The sequence below is a fragment of the Hemitrygon akajei genome, chromosome 7, assembly GCF_048418815.1.
Source record: "Hemitrygon akajei chromosome 7, sHemAka1.3, whole genome shotgun sequence".
NCBI classification, from domain to species: Eukaryota; Metazoa; Chordata; class Chondrichthyes; order Myliobatiformes; family Dasyatidae; genus Hemitrygon; species Hemitrygon akajei.
The window spans coordinates 146971459-146987642 of NC_133130.1; the positions used below are offsets into that span (position 1 = coordinate 146971459).

At 39.5% G+C, this 16184-nt stretch overlaps 1 protein-coding gene across 2 annotated transcripts in view; it reads left to right on the forward strand.

Annotated features, from left to right (window-relative positions):
* Nucleotides 1–16184, forward strand: part of abca2 (ATP-binding cassette, sub-family A (ABC1), member 2) — a 519276-nt gene that overhangs the window by 201612 nt on the left and 301480 nt on the right. For both annotated transcript variants that reach the window (XM_073052214.1, XM_073052215.1), the window contains exons 3-5: nt 1337–1448; nt 2689–2852; nt 6188–6309. In XM_073052214.1, the coding sequence (XP_072908315.1) occupies nt 1337–1448; nt 2689–2852; nt 6188–6309 (398 nt within the window). The remainder of the gene's footprint in view (nt 1–1336; nt 1449–2688; nt 2853–6187; nt 6310–16184) is intronic.

A 16184-nucleotide genomic window follows, 5' to 3' on the forward strand; every position in this document is an offset into this window, starting at 1 on the left:
TAGCTGGTGTCATGTCTTCTTTGCAGCTGTACCACTATGTTGGGCCCAAGATAGATCCTCCCAAGGTGCTGCATTCAAAGAGAAAAATATCTTGCATTTTGATAGCGTCTTTTGCAGGCCTTGATCTTTTGATTCTCCAGCATTAGACTGATACTTCCAATATTGGTGTTGATGTGAGGTTTTCACATTGACATTATTTTTTTCCAGAGAAAATCCACTATCAGTGTCAAGTCTGACCTAGAATGAAGCTGAGAAAGACTTTCCAAGATGAAGGAACTTAATTCTTTTTTTCCATTAGACTTTCAGACCATTGTCCAACTATATAAAACAAGAAAAATTGCAAGTTGTGAACTCTGTCATCACAGATGTTCATCTTTCTCTTTACCCTCTATCAAACCAAGAGTCATCAGCCCCTGTTTCAGCTATGCAGTTAACAATATTTAACAAAATCTAACTCATTATCAGCTCAGGTTTTGGATTAGAAAGAAAGTTCTTTTGTTCTTTGATTCAAGTCTCTCAGATGCAGTTCTGATGCCAATCAATGCTTCACATTTAAAGGATTAGTTCCTGGTGAGAACATTTTAATTTTACACTAAAGGGAGTGTTGAAAACTTTATGGACTATATGTTTCCAGGAAATTATTGAGTGCCCACTATAGATGGATAGATGACATTGTTGCACTATAATCCCTACTGATCTGAGATGTAGGAGGATCTGGGTCCTTAACCTGTGGCAGTCTGCACCTATTATAAAGCAACTAGAGCAGGGGTTCCCAAACTTTTTTATGCCATGGACCAGTTCTATGAAGCAAGGCGTCCGTGGACCCCAGGTTGGGGACCCCTGAACTGGAGAGCTATGCCTACTGCAATGGGTTAGAAATATGTTGTCTTACTATAGTTTCCTATCATCGGTGATGTGAAAAAGTTGTTGAATATTAACACACCAAAATCAATGATTCACTCCCAATTAGTTTCAAAGGAGGGGTTGACTTGGAAAATCATCGGTGTGTGCCTTTTTGGGCAAAACTAATCAGTTTACAGCAGCAACTACCAGACCAAGGATTTCTGATCATTCTCTATTTCCCGAAGTCTTGGTTTCCAGCGACCAGAATTTTGTTCCTTGTTTGTTTAAAAACTGCACACCCAAAAAAACCTAATGTAATGAAGACAAATGATGACCTTTTGACCTCTGACCTGTAATTCGTTGGTCTCTAGTGGGTTTTATTACTTGCATGAAGAAAATCTTACTCTGCTATCGCTTTAACTGCTCTTTGAACTGTACCCTTTCCCCTTCTTGTTTCCCTCGCTCCTGTCTGTTGTGTACTGCTTCCCTTCAGCATTCTACACAGCTGCGCCGCTGACATCTGCCGGGATACTCCCCGTGATGCAGTCTCTGTGTCCCGATGGCCAGAGGGATGAATTTGGATTCCTGCAATATTCCAACTCCACGTAAGTCCAGCTGAAAGGCTGTAAAAATTCTTGCTTCAGTATTCGTAGAATGTTGATACAATTGCTTTAGCAGAGCCAGTGTCTCATTTTGAAGTGGATTACTTCTTCATTTAGTAAGCTTTTCTTATTGTAACCACCACTGGTCATGAGATTAACAACCCAACAGCAGAGTGTGGGGAGCTCACTCGGCAAAGGTTCCACTGGCATCTCACACGTGTACATACTCAGTATCAGGTCTATGCTGATGGTGTGTCATTGGTGCATAACTAAATTGGAAACTCCTGGGATGGGGAAAGATGTATTACCAGTTGTCCAGCTTGGAGTAGAATTTAGATTGATTGAACTGAGTTTTATGCACTGGTCAATGTTGGAACTGCATTTGCATTCCTGCTTACATAGGCCTGAAAAGTGTGTGTGTGGGTGTGTACGTTTGTGTTTGTCAGGTAGAATAGGATTAGTTCTAGTGGAAATGCTTTGCATGGTTGAACTGTCTGCCAGCACTCATTATCTGAGTCAAGGAAGCCCTGGAGCTATATCACATCAATGGGTTTACTTACCTGGTTACATTTCATAACATTTAATGTTCTTATTTTAGATTTACTGCTTCAAGCCATTAACTGACTGGTGGTGTAGTGGTGTCAGAGCTGGACTTCGGAGCAAGAGGTCTATAGTTCGAACCTGGCCAGCTCCCTTGCACACTCTCCATCCGTGCCTGGGTTGAGTGTCAAGTTAGCAACTCGACCTCGTAAAAAAGAACCTGGAAGGTTTCATATGCCCAGGATACGCCTTACGATGAGCAATAGCTATCACCAAAAAAGATCAGGCATAATCCATGTTGACAAAGCAAATTTATCTACTTATTCCTATTTTTCCTGTTTATACATGCCTTACACCTCGTATACAGGTGCTCTGATATGCAGTTGCAGGACACCTAAATAGATTTGACTTTTTAACACCGTTTTCTGTGTTAATGACCTCAAGTCTATTTTGAAAATGTATTGAAACGATAGATGCCATGCATTCTGTCATGAAATGAGTTGAATTTTATTTTGTTTTGCATGAAGAAACAAGATCCTTTAAAGAATTTGCAGGAATCAACTCTTAGAGACATTAGAGTTGGCATTGCTATATTAGGGTAAGGCAAGGAGGGAAAGTACTACACTTCGGTACTGGTTTCTCATATAAGGATATATGTACTTTATATATGCGTGTACTTACTGTGGCTGCTGTTTCTTTGAAGAGTCACACAGTTACTCGAGAGAATCAATGAAGTGGTGGAAGAGAGCAATCTGTTTGACCCTGATCGCCCAGGTCTTGAAGAAGAGCTGGAATCACTTCGGCGTCATCTGGAATCAATGAATAATGACCCAAGCTCAGTGGAGAACCACTTCAACCACACTTACGGTATGAAGCTCATTGTTAGAGCCTATCCCTTGGAAAGTGGCAATAGGGACATAAACCCACAATTAAATTCTGAGTACAGATTGGCAAAAGGAATTTTAACTTGCAGAAGAGCAAATTTGCAATTCGCCAGTACTTTTAAGCAATAATTGTTAGCATAATCCATGTTGATTTATTTTTGCACATCCATCCCCTCAGGGGCATGTGTTGTATTCTGAAAAAACAGACTTAAAATAATAATATTGCCACAGTTTATGTTTCATGTGATCAGAATTTACAGAACTAAACTGATTAATAATTTTAGAGGTGAATTTCAGAAATGGTTTGATCCTGGATTTTCAAACCTCCGAGTTCATTTATTAATTATACAACATGAGAATAGCCCCACAATGTCCATGCTGACCATTGGACACTCTTCTTTATTAATCCAATCTTCCAGCACTTGTTGCATATCTCTCTATGCCTAGGCAGTTTAAGTGCTCAGCGAGAACTTTGTTGAATGCTATCAGTGATTTTGCTTCCATCACTTTCTCTGGCATCACATTACAGGTCCTCGCCACTCTCTGGATGAAAACGACCCCTTCTGCTACCTCTAAATCTCCTATCCCTTCTGCTAAATCTATGTATTCCCAATTCTATTAGTCTTTGATAGAGAACGTTGTTTATTGCAGTTTACTTTATCTCTACCCCTCAGAATTTTATATATCTCAATCAGCTCCCCTTTTAACCTCCTCAGCTCAAGAGAAATCAGACCTAACTTTTCCAGTCTTTCCTTATAATGGAAATATTCTATCCGAGGTAATAGCCTAGTAAATCTCCTCAGCACCCATTTTGGTGTCATTATATTTTGTCTGTAGTTCAGTTCCCCAGCTGACAATGCTTTATAAAGTTGGAGCATAACTTCCCTACTTTTGTATTCTATGCCCTGTTTAATGCTGCCTTTGGTGATCTTTAGTCTTTTTAAAAATTCTTTTACAGTATGTGGATGTTGCCAGCTAAGCCACATTTTTTGCCTGTCCCTAGTTGTCCATGAGAAGGTAGTGATGAGTTGCTTCCTTGAACTGCTGCAGTCCCTGAGGTATTGGTATACCCATAGTGCTGTAAAGGAGAGAATTCCATGATCTTGACCCAGTGACCCTCATATGCCAAGATCCTTCTGTTCCTCAACACTCTCTTGGATTTTACCATTCATGGCGTATGTCCTTGCCCCAAAACGCATACCTCACATTTATCAAGTTTAGACTCTACCTGCCACTTCTCAGCCCATTCAGAAATACATCAATGTCATCCTTTAGCTTAAACCACTCTTTACACTGTCATCAAATTCCATCAATCTTCATCATCTGTGAGCTTGCTCATCATTCCTCTTGTATCCATATCCAAATCATTCCCAAATATTGTAAACATCAAAGATTCAGCAGCAATCTCTGTGGAGCACCAGTGGTTACAGTCATCCAATCATGAAAACACCCCTTTACTCTTACTCTCTGTATCCTATTGCTAAGCTGGATACCATGGGCCCTGTCCTTTTGGGCATGCTTCCCATGCAGGACCTTGTGGAGGTTCTGACTGAAGTCCATGTAAACCACATCTACAGCACTGCTATCGTCAATACTTTTTGTTACCTCCCCAAAGAATTCAGTCAGGTTGGTCAGACAAGATCCACCCTATTTCTTTAGAATCTATAAAAGACAATGAAATGCATTGTAGTAGAAATTTGTCATCTGCTGAGTGGGATAAATGTATATCATAATTCATATATTGCACTTTACTTCTGCAATCTCATTAACTTATCCAATCTACAATTAGAGATAATTAGAGGTGCTTGGCATATACATCACCCAGTTATAGGAATCTGCCTTAATAATCTTCTCTGAAACCTACCAGTGTGTCCAGTGTGCTGAATTTGCTCTGCACTCTATTAATAAGATATTATTCTTTAAGTGATATTAAATGTTCATAAAAGAAATTGAAGTTAACATAGTTTTGAAACCTTTCTGAGGTTGCATGCCATTTTTGTTGTAATTCTCGGATGTGTTTCTTGAATCTGATGTTTCTGGAAGTTCAGGAAATTCATTGGATAATCACACAACAGTGTTCGCATGCTCCTGACCGTATTAAGTTATTGGATGTGTTATTGTTCCATCTTGTTGCTGTGATAATTAAAGAGAAAGCTGATCAGATGGGAGATTGGTGCTGTTATTGCTTAGAAGTCAAGCTTTGAGCAGAAGTATAAGAACCAGGATTAAGCCTTCTGATGTCTCAAGCTTGCTCCATTGTTTCACAAGATCACAGTTGATCTGGCTTCTGTTCCCTGATCTATTGTATCCCCACTTATTCTGAATTCTTTATTAGCCTCAGTTTTGAATATAACCAGTATTGAACATCCTCAATCCTCTGAGGAAAATTCCAAAGATTTACAAGCACTGAAGCGGATTAAGAAATTTCCCTTCATCTTAATCCTAAAGGGCTGTTTTTCTTAGTTTCTGATTCTTCAAGTCAGAAATTGCCTTGTCACATTTACCATGTCAGTTCAACTCAGGGTCTCTTATAGCTTGATGTGATGATCATTTAGTGAAGCAGGATGATGGAGACAGGGAAGCAATACTTAAATATATCATATTTTCCAGATTATTTCTGCAATTATTTACTGTAATCTTCAATCACGGAAGATCATGCTACTTGAGTTGTAAGCTTGGAAGGAGGATTGGCCTGACTGCCAGTCTTTAGCAGGAACATCCAATCATTCCCTGAGTTATTGTGCATAATAAGTGATTTGAAGCATCGAGTCCTCAGATTTCTTTAGGAGATCACACTGTTATTTAGGCCTCCCAGGGCATGTTGTACAATTAAAATTTCATCCCAGCTATTGTCTCAGCCTTCTGTGTGTATCTTCACAAGTCTGTTCTTTGTAAACCATTTAATATTTGATGGTAGATCATGTTTTACCACCTTGAATATATAGCAAGAATCAGATAGCATTCCACTGATGCTATTTGTCTAACCTCTAGCCTTTTTAAAATTCACCAGGGTTTATGTCCAAGGAATACTATAAGCTGTGCAACATGGAGTATGAGAAAGTAATTTTGACAGATGTTCTTGTGATACAATACTCATTTTCCTCACTGATAGCGAACACCCCCCCCCCCCCCCCCACCGTTAGATGGTCTGAATCTTAGCATTGAAAGATTTTTGCACAGTTGTAGGTGCTGTTTATCAGGTGAGAAAGCACTGCACTGCTTAGTATGCCTTGGTTATAAACAATGTTTTTAAAATTTTGATTATGTAGCAGCATTCAGAGTTTAAATTGTTTCATTTATGATTCTCATCACTTTTAGGATTCACTCTTGGATCAGTTGTGAAGGACCGGGCTGAACTTCAACACTTCTTGACACACAACATGTCCATGTCCAATGAAACAGCTGGACTCCTACTGGGATCAAGTATCAATTTGAAGGAGGTAAGGACAAAAGAAATGGAATGTGTGATTGACTTGTTGAACTTGAATTGCAATAGTGATTTTGAAATCATGGAAAGCCAACAATAGTGACAATATGTATCCCATCCATAAGGATGTTTGAGACTACAGCAGGAGCTGCCACTCCTAAATCAGGTTAGTTCCCTCCTGATCCCTCTCCTGCACTTGTACTGACTTATTTAGGCAGTATGCACAAAAGACATTTTCTATTGAAACAGTATTTATATATTTATTTGTGGTTATTTCTGGTTCCAAAGATTATTCATGTAAGCTCCAACAGTGGAAGGTGGCTCTAATTTTATTGGGTTGTAATACTTTCTGGGGAAATGATTCATGTGAGTGGATCAACTATTGTAGAACAATTGGTCTAGTTAATTATACAAAACAGTTGTTGATCAGAAATAGGAAATAAAAAGAACTTAAATCAAATTATTAGAATGTATGTCTTTCCATCTTGACTCCATGTTGGTCTCCAGTTATTTCTTTGGAGCTACAGGTGAGCGCAAAGTTAGAACTGGTGAACCATTGTATGATGAGTTATTGTGACGTGGAGTCATGGGGAGAGATCACAGGCCCTCAATACGTCGACCATCAAGTACTCAGATACTTGAATAACATTTATTCTCTTTATACTTCCACCAATTTTCCTCGGATCCTACCATTCACCTACACATTGGGGCCAATTTACAGTGGCCAGTTAACACACCAACCTGCACATCAATAAAGTTTGGCAGGAAACCCACAGAGACCTGGATTGAACTTGAACTGTAGGTGCTGTGAGGTGGACAGTCTACTAACTCTGCCATAGTGCCTTCCGTTATTTTTAACCTTTAAGCACAGCTTTCCAGATAACATCTAAGGCCATCCAAGGTAATGAAATGGTTCCATTATTTTGAAATGATTTTGTCTATAAGTTAAAAAAGGCATAAAAATCACTTCATCTGGTAGCCATACATCAATAATATGATGAATTACATCAAAAACAATTAAGACTGATAAGAAAAAATGGTTACTAAAAGGAGAGTGAGAGAGGAAACCAGCTCTACCACTCATAGGAACAGATGTGCGTAACCAGACTTCTTAATTTAACAATATTACAGGAGCTCATTTTTTTTTGTATAGTTGTCAATAATTGAGGCGTTCTTAACCCAGGGACCACCTGTGTACTGAGTGAATGTTCAATTTTAATAGAAGGTTCTAGTCATTTTCATTTTGGCAAGCTATTATCTTGGAAATTGCAGAGATGTTCTATTAAATGTCAGCCAAGTGCTTTGTTGTGCATCGTTCTGTCCTCATTTCAACAGAAGATGAAAAGGCCATCAGCCCCTGAAGCCTGCTTTGCCATTACATACGATCGTGGCTGAACTTCTCCAGGCCTCAAACTATTTTCTGTGCCAGTTTTCCAGTAATCTAGTCTTCGCAGCCCTCTGCAGTAGAGCATTTCAGAGATTTGCCACCATATGTGAAATAAAATTCATCAGCATTAGTGTTACTTCTTTGTGTAATTTTGAATACTAAGTGTCAGCTGAAATGGGCTTGTATGATCTGGACATTAGGGAATAGTAGGCCCACTAACTATTCAATGGCATTGAAAATAAACCATAAGAAAGATGTAATATGACTACAGAGTTGCATTCTCTTATGTTAGCACACCTTGATATGCGCCACAAAGATTTTAATAAATAAACTACATTATGCTGATATCCCACAAGTAAACTTGATTGCATGATTTTTGAACTAGGAGAAATTGAAAATGGCAAACTATTGCATCAACCAACATGTTTTTTGGGATGTCAGAGGAAATTGCAATGCAGTGAGGAGGACCACATGATCACAGAGAATACGTGCTAACTCTACACATTGAGCAGATAATGTCAGGATGGAACCCTGGCAGCTAGAGGTGTGAGGCAGCAGCTCTGTGAGATGTGCTAATTAGTTTCACTTAGCTATGGGTTCAGACATCTAGGCTTTCTTAAGCAAGATTCACTTTCAGCTGTTAGAGAACTTTAGGTTGAATATTTATCTAAATAATGACTGGTTTATGTTTGTATTATGTCTGCCAGTAAAGTCCTTTATTCCCATCCTAATTGCATTGCGGAGCACTTCAGGCTGTTTCCTAGAACTAATGACACAGTCATAAAGAAAAGTGAAGGAGGGTCCAGTAAACTTTTCTGAGGTTTACACAGAAGCTTGTTTTGAGCTTCCTCTAAATCCTGTCACACTGGCTGATATTCATCTGTGCACTTCCTGCACTTTCTGTATCCCATGTGTCACCAGGATATTCAATAGCATTTGTGCTTAGGGAACTCCACTGCCTTCCAAACATCCTCAAAACTAAAATTCACGTCACTGTTCAGGAGGTGAGCAGAGACCATGGATTTTCTCAAGGCAGGAGCAGGCGATGGGTGAGAAGGGCGTTAGCACACCAATGAATAATAAATTGGGGGACCACTTCGTCAAGCACCTCCACTCCATTCGCCACAAGTGGAACTTCCTGGTGGACAAATATTTTAATTCCAATTCCCATTCCCATTCTGTCGGTCAATAGCCTCATCTTGTGCCAAGATGTGGTCACCTTCAGGGTGAAGGAGTAACAGTTTATATTCTGTCTGGGTAGCCTCTAACCTGAAGGCATGAATATTGATTTCTCCTTCTGGTAAACAAATTCAACCCCCCCAACCTCCTCCCACTCCAACCTTATTACTTAGCTATCACTTTCCACTGGGTCCCCTCCTCCTATTGTCTACTCTCCTCTCCTATCAAATTCCTTCATCTCTAGCCCTTTACAGTTTCCACCCATCTGGCTTCACCTATCACCTTCCAGCTATCTTACTTCCCCTCCCCCCACCTTTTTTATGTTGGTGTCTTCCTCCTTCCTTTCCAGTCCTGAAGAGGGGTCTCGGCCTGAAATGTTGCCTGTTTATTCATTTCCATAGGCACTGCCTGACCTGCTGAGTTCCTCCAGCATTTTGTGACATAACAGCAGTACTGTAGGTTCGTTTAGGTTAATGGGTTCTGTTGGGTTTCTTTGATTTGTGGCTGGGCTGTGAGGAGACGAATCCCAAGATTGTATATAGTATATGTACTTTGAACATAATTAACCCCTACACCTTGAATTTGTGTAGCAAGATTCCTTTTAGGGTAAAATTTTATTTGAAAGCCAATATCTACTGACAAAGTGAAAGGCAGGAGATCTATTTTTGTATGCATTCATCCTATAAAACCTGTGGAAATCAAAGGCCTGTCCTGTTGATTGATGTCTGCCATGGATTGGGGGCATTAGAGGAAACATGTTACCAGAACTTATAAGCAAATAGTTACTGAGACTCAATGGCATGATGGGACACTAATGCCTCCCTAGTCTAAAAACTTGCACAATGGCTGGATGTGACACATCACTATTATTTCCTCACTTAAATCCCAAGGGAACATTCCCATCAAAGAAAGTACTTTTTTCCCTTCTGTTCCTAATTTTTTTTTCTGTTTTGCGTGCAAATGTAACTGCTTCATGTTACATCCAACTGTAAACTTGATGTATGATTTCCAATTTACAAGCTACATAAAGCCAATTTATGCTTTGAGTGTGGTGTTTGCTGCAACATGAACCTTTAGAATTAATTATTTGAAGCAGAGTGACTGGTTGGAGAAATTTGCATAATAACAAATATCTCAGTGCTTCAAGGCTTGCGATTTAGAAACAGCCCTCATCAGATCAGCTGAAGTTAACAGTGAGATTTCTTATTTACCAGTATACAGTTCAGAGTGCACCTCCGCAGAATTCCTGTGGCATCTGTTCACTGCATTTTAGATAATAGTTTTGCCCTTTACATTAAGTACGGCTGTGGAAAATTACAAAGACGGCCAAGATCATGGAGCAATTTGGCATAATTAACGTTAATGAATGAAGTCAGGTGAATGATGAACACATTTCACTGTTTCACTAAAGTAATCAGTTCAGCTTAATATGTGATGTAATGCAACTCTATTATTGAATTAACTCCTTGGAGGCTATTTTATAATCCTGATGCACACCCTAGTTTTAGAGGCTAATTCTATTTTTATCCACTTTTCAGATCATTTAATATCATTAAACACTTCACTGGTGGCATATTGGTTATGTTATTGGATTAGAACCCAGAAGACTGAATTAACAGTCCAAATGGGAGTTCTGATCCCACCATGACAGCTGTGGAATTTTAATTCCATTAATAATCCAGCATTTAAAAAAACACTTGTCATAGTAATGATAAAACTACTGCACTGTTGTTAAATTCTAATGTTCACTAATGTTCTACCATCCTAACCATTCTGTTGTGATCCAGATTGGACTGACTCTGAAATCTTTTCTTAACTGGCCAGGGATTGCTGTGTTGAACTATTGCAGTAAGGCAAAAAATGAAAGAATCTAGGCTGATCTCTTGATATTATCCTAGCCACCGAGTTTAAGCCAGCAATGTTGTCCTTGAAAATATCTGATGACTGGGGTCCAGGTTGATCATCCAGCCTCAGCTGATGAGTCTCAACTCCACTCTAACCTGGCATATGCCTCACTCCACCATGAGAACTGAGGCAGGAGAGCAACCCGGTTCAGTTAACACCAACCTACTAAAAATGGGATGTCTACAGAGTGTATCTGCAACACAGGACCACAAATATGTACAGGTAGTAATTGGACTAGAGATGCAACAAATTCCAGAGCATGGATCTTCAGTTCTACAGCTAGTGTGATGTCTGGTCTCATTGCCTTTGATGTATCTGGACTATTCAGCTGCTTCTTGAGATCATATAAGTACAAAGTTCAAAGTAAAATTTATTATCAGAGCACATACAACCCTGGGATTCTTTTTCTGCAGGGATACTTAGCAAATCTATAGAACAATAACTGAAAACAGGATCAATGAACTATGCAAATATAAATAAATAGGAATAAATAATGAGAGCATGAAATAACAAGATAAAGAGTCCTTAAAGTGAAATCATTGGTTGTGGGAACACCAGAAATAGAGTGAGTGTAGTTATCTCCTTTTGTTCAAGAGTCTGATGGGTGAGGGATAGTAACTGTTCTTGAACCTGGCAGTGCGAGTCCTGAGGCTCTTGTACCTTCTGCCTGCTGGCAGCAGTGAGAAAAGACCTTAGCTTGGGTGGTGAGGATCTTTGATGATGGATGCTGCTTTTCTACGGTAATGTTTCATGTAGATGTACTCAATGGCCTTTACCCATAAAACCATAAGACCATAAAACTTTGAGCAGAATTAGGCCATCTGGCTCACCAATTCTGCTCCGCTATTCAGTCATGGCTGATCCTTTTTTCCTCATCAACCCTATTTCCTGGCCCTCTCCCCGTAACCTTTGATACCATTTCTAATCAAGAACCTATCAATCTCTACCTTAAATACACCCAATGATCTGGCCTCCACAGTTGCATGTGGCCACAAATTCACCACCATGATGTACAGGGCTGAATCCACTGTCTATTATAGGATTTTCTGTTCAAAGGCATTTGTTTTCCCATACCAGGTGGTAATGCAGTCAGTCAGTATACTTCCCACTATAGAACTTTGTCAAGGTTTTTGATGATATGTTGAATCTCCACAGCCTCCTAAGGAAGCAGAGCTGCTGTTGTGCTTATAATAAATAGGGTTATCTAAGACTTCTGATAAGGATCTCAAGATGAAGCTGAGATCGATGATCCTAACTGGTACATTTACCTCCAGCTACTCATCAATGACCTGTCTGGTGATGCTCAGATTGCTTTTTTGAAGAACCACTCTGTTCCATCACAGCCTTGCTCCATGAGTCAAAAGCCCTTATTAATTCTAAACATGGGGTGAGGGTGAGCACCCTTGGTATCACATGATTCAGTGTAGTATGAGGGAGCACTGGCAAAATGAAGTCAGTAGATATCCTGGGGCAAAATGTTCTGATGGTTGGAGACATACTTCATGTAAAAGGGGAATTGTGGTTGTTCTTAGCCCCAGAGCATAATTGCTGGTGATGTTAATATTCAGAACCCAGCCACCTTCAGTTCATACATCAATAGGCTTCCTTCTGTCATAATGTTAATTGTGGGAGTGTTTTCTCACGATTGCATTGTAACAAGGATTTACCCCTTAGTAATAATGATCAGTTAGGCATAGAGAGAATCTGTATTTACCTTTATTGGCTCGGTTCACAGCACGTGAATTTACAGAACCGAATACTTGTGTGCACACCTAATAAGTTTCTCTGACCCTTCACAAACAGTCTACGAATAGGATAATACCCGGGAAAGGAATCTATGCTGGCTAGGTGTAATCTCCCCATGTTCAACGCGGTGTACTCCACATCTTCAAAAGTTGGTCTCTGGAGAGTTATTCCTGTCTGTACTCTCAAAGTCTTTCATTTTTATTCCTTACCATACCAAATCAATCTCTGATGTTTCAGTTTCATTAGCTGAAGGTCATCTGACTGACCTGTGTCAGTTCTCATTGGATGGAGCCCAGGGCTACAAGCAGTATCACTTTTTGGCCTTTGCTTTCAACTTTGTGCCTTAGGTGACTTATTTTGTTCTATTCAACTCTGACAGGTTCAAACCAGTCGAACTGGGCCGAGTGAGATCACAAATAGCTTCTTCAAGCCTGCTATTTTACAGAATAAATGACTTGTCAGAGAATGGTCTCAGGTTTAGCAGATAATTAGCTGAAACTCCTTGTGTCGGCATCAATCGCTCTGATTAAGTTATCCCAGAGCAAGAACCAGTTTATCCAACATTTCACAAAATGGCAGCTGCAAGGACAGTCTCACGAAATGGACACCTCCATTCCTGTTCACTGATTGTTGCTCTTCCTGGCCAACAGTATTCTGTTCAGTTCCATTTTCATATCTGTGGTGAACTACATATACCTGTCTGGACTGCTCCTGTGGCTCCTCCCACAGACCCTTGCTGACTGCTCCTGTGGCTCCTCCCACAGACCCCTGTATAAAGGCGATTGAGGCCTGAGCCCGCCCTCATTCTCCAGGATGTAGTGTTGTTCATTCTTCCAGTCAATAAAAGTCGATATCTCGCTTCTTACGTCTCAGAGTGAGTTATTGATGGTGCATCAATATCCTCAGCAAACAAAGTAATTCATACCAACATGTAATGAAGTGTAGATAACATTCAGGAGTGGGCTAATAAATGGAAAATAACATGCGTACTGCTGAGGAATTAGGCAATAACCATCTCCAACAAGGAAGAGTCTAAACATCTATAAGTTATTCAATGACATTACCATTGCAAAGTCTGCCAACCTCAATATCTTAGTGGAGGGGGAACCATTGACTAGATACTTAACTGGATCAGCCACTTAACTTCCATACCTTCAAGAACAGATGAAGGTTGTATCTTGCAGTGAGTTACTCATCTCCTTCCATTCCAGTGCCTTTTCTAAGTATTAACTTGTACACGTCTTAGATTTTTTTGCTCCTTGATCAGTGATCATCCCTTCAGCTGTGCAAACCTGGACCTCTGGAATTTCTTCCTGAAATCTGGGTTACTAGATTCTTTCCTTTAAGAGGCTGACAAGAATCAAGCAGTTTAATGAAAGCTTTTGACAACTATCCTTATATCTTGTCCTATGGCTGTATATTAAACATTATCTGACTGTCTCCTTGATGACATTTTACAATGTTAAAGGCCTTATGTTCATGCAAGCTTTGCTTGATTTGTTAAACATGCTTTAAATAAAAAAAAAATACTGGAAGCATTCATCAGGTCAGAGAGCGTCTGTGGAAAGATTTAATGTTTCAAGTTGAAAGAAAATACATAGAACCTCAGTTGCTAGAATTTGAAAGAAAGATACATGCACTGAATGAACTGAACCAGTCAGGCAGCATCTGTGGAAAGAGGGACTGGTCAGTCTTTCAGAAGCACTGATATGAAATGTCAACTGGGTTCTCATTTCACTGGTGCTGTTTGACTGAGTGCTTGCAGCATTTCTATTTTAGTTTGAGATTGATGACCCTTTGTTAACCCCTGTTCTATTTCCATCAATGCCATCTAACCAGTGAAATATGTCCAGCATTTTCTGTTCCTATTCCACGTGTCCAGCATCTGCAGTTTTAAAGATTTTCCTGCCTTGAAGTGATATAGAAATACAAATCAGATTCTTATTATTATCCTTGGACATATGTACACTGAATCTTCCTCCTGGAGTTCCTTTTTGTAGTTGCAAGATATAAGAAACAGCACTGTGTTGCTAAGTTATAGAGTTAATGTGACAATATTAAAGTATATTGTCTAATGCACAAGTATGTTTTGCATGAGTACAATGAAAGAGCATCACAAGGAAATGATGGATAATACAATTTAAGTTTAATTGTCTTTCAACCATATATGAATGCTTATAAATACAATCAAATGAGTCACTGTTACTCCAGTGTTAAGGTACAAAGCACAGTATCAACAGTCACACACAGCACAAAGCCCGCATAGCATGTATAAGATAGAAAGGTGTGGCCACTCAATAAATGCTGCTGAAATAGAGCTTGTCTTCTGCTGAGCAACCACTGGAGAGCAGCGCCAGCTCCAGCCCGTTTGCCGCGTCACACCGCCCCCGGTGGAGTGTGCTGACTCGGACACCTCTCTCTCCTGGCGGCAGTAAACAGCATTCACGAGAAAAGAATAAAGTAAACATAAATTATATTTAACGTTTACAAGAACGAACAGGCCCGGAAAAAATAAAAACTCCATTTTTGTGCAAAGTGATCAAAATAGTCCTATTATTGTAGTGATTAGGGTTATGGTTGGTTCAGGAACCAAATGGTTGAAGGGCAGCTGCTGTTTTTGAAACAGCTGATGTGGGGCTTTAGGTTTCTGTACCTTCTGTCTGATGATAGCTGTAAGAAAATGGCATGGCTTGGGTGGCCGGGATCTTTGATGGATGTTGCTGTCATCAGGCAGTGCATCCTGTAGATTCTACCAGTGCCAATTAATATTGGGTTGAGTCCATGTGATGTTGATTACTTGCCATGTGTAGACTGATCCCAGCAGAAGGGGGGTACAGGTTGGCAGGTGGTCTGACAGTGTAGTGTTGGCAAGTACAGTGTCCCTTAAATGGATTTATTGTTTGTTATTCTCCATAACATTTGTCTTTCTTTTTACATTTGCTATTACAATTTGATAAAACATTAATCTTTAGTAATAAAGATGTCTCTGATGATTACATCATTACCTACAGCTTTTCATATTTCTCATAATATTTATTCCAGGTGGTCAAATGTTTTAACAATTTTTACTTATGTACTCAGCTTTCTGATACCATTGTCAAATGTTAGTAGAACATAGGTCAACCTGATGACATCAGTATTACCAAATGTAACATGTTATCAGCTGTGTGATATTAGTTTAGAGTAGCCACTGTTTATTACTCTGCTTTATTAACAATTCTGAGTTTAGTCTGTACCACCAGGGTGAGGAAAAATTCATCATTAATCACAGAGAAGTACATCTCAGGGCTCTTAAATTGTGGTGAAACTAATGAACTATTTAACCAATAGAGGAAACAACTCTAAACATGATCTTATAACAAACTGTAAGAACAAGTTATATGTTTATAACAAGTTCCAGAAATGTGTACAGCCTCTCATTCTAAAGATCCTGCACAGCTCTAATTCTTAACTATAACTTCAACTTGTGTTTCACTTTAACTCTCTCACTGCTCCCCCTCTGTGGTTAAATCTTCACCTCAGGACTTCGGTGAGACCCTCAAAATAGAACAGCTTGTATTTAAAATGTAATTTGCTTTTTCTCAACACTGTAAGCAATTGACCTAGCCACTACATTGGATTGCTTTGTCTTTAATCCATTAACATTTCGCTTTTGGTGGTTATGTAATATT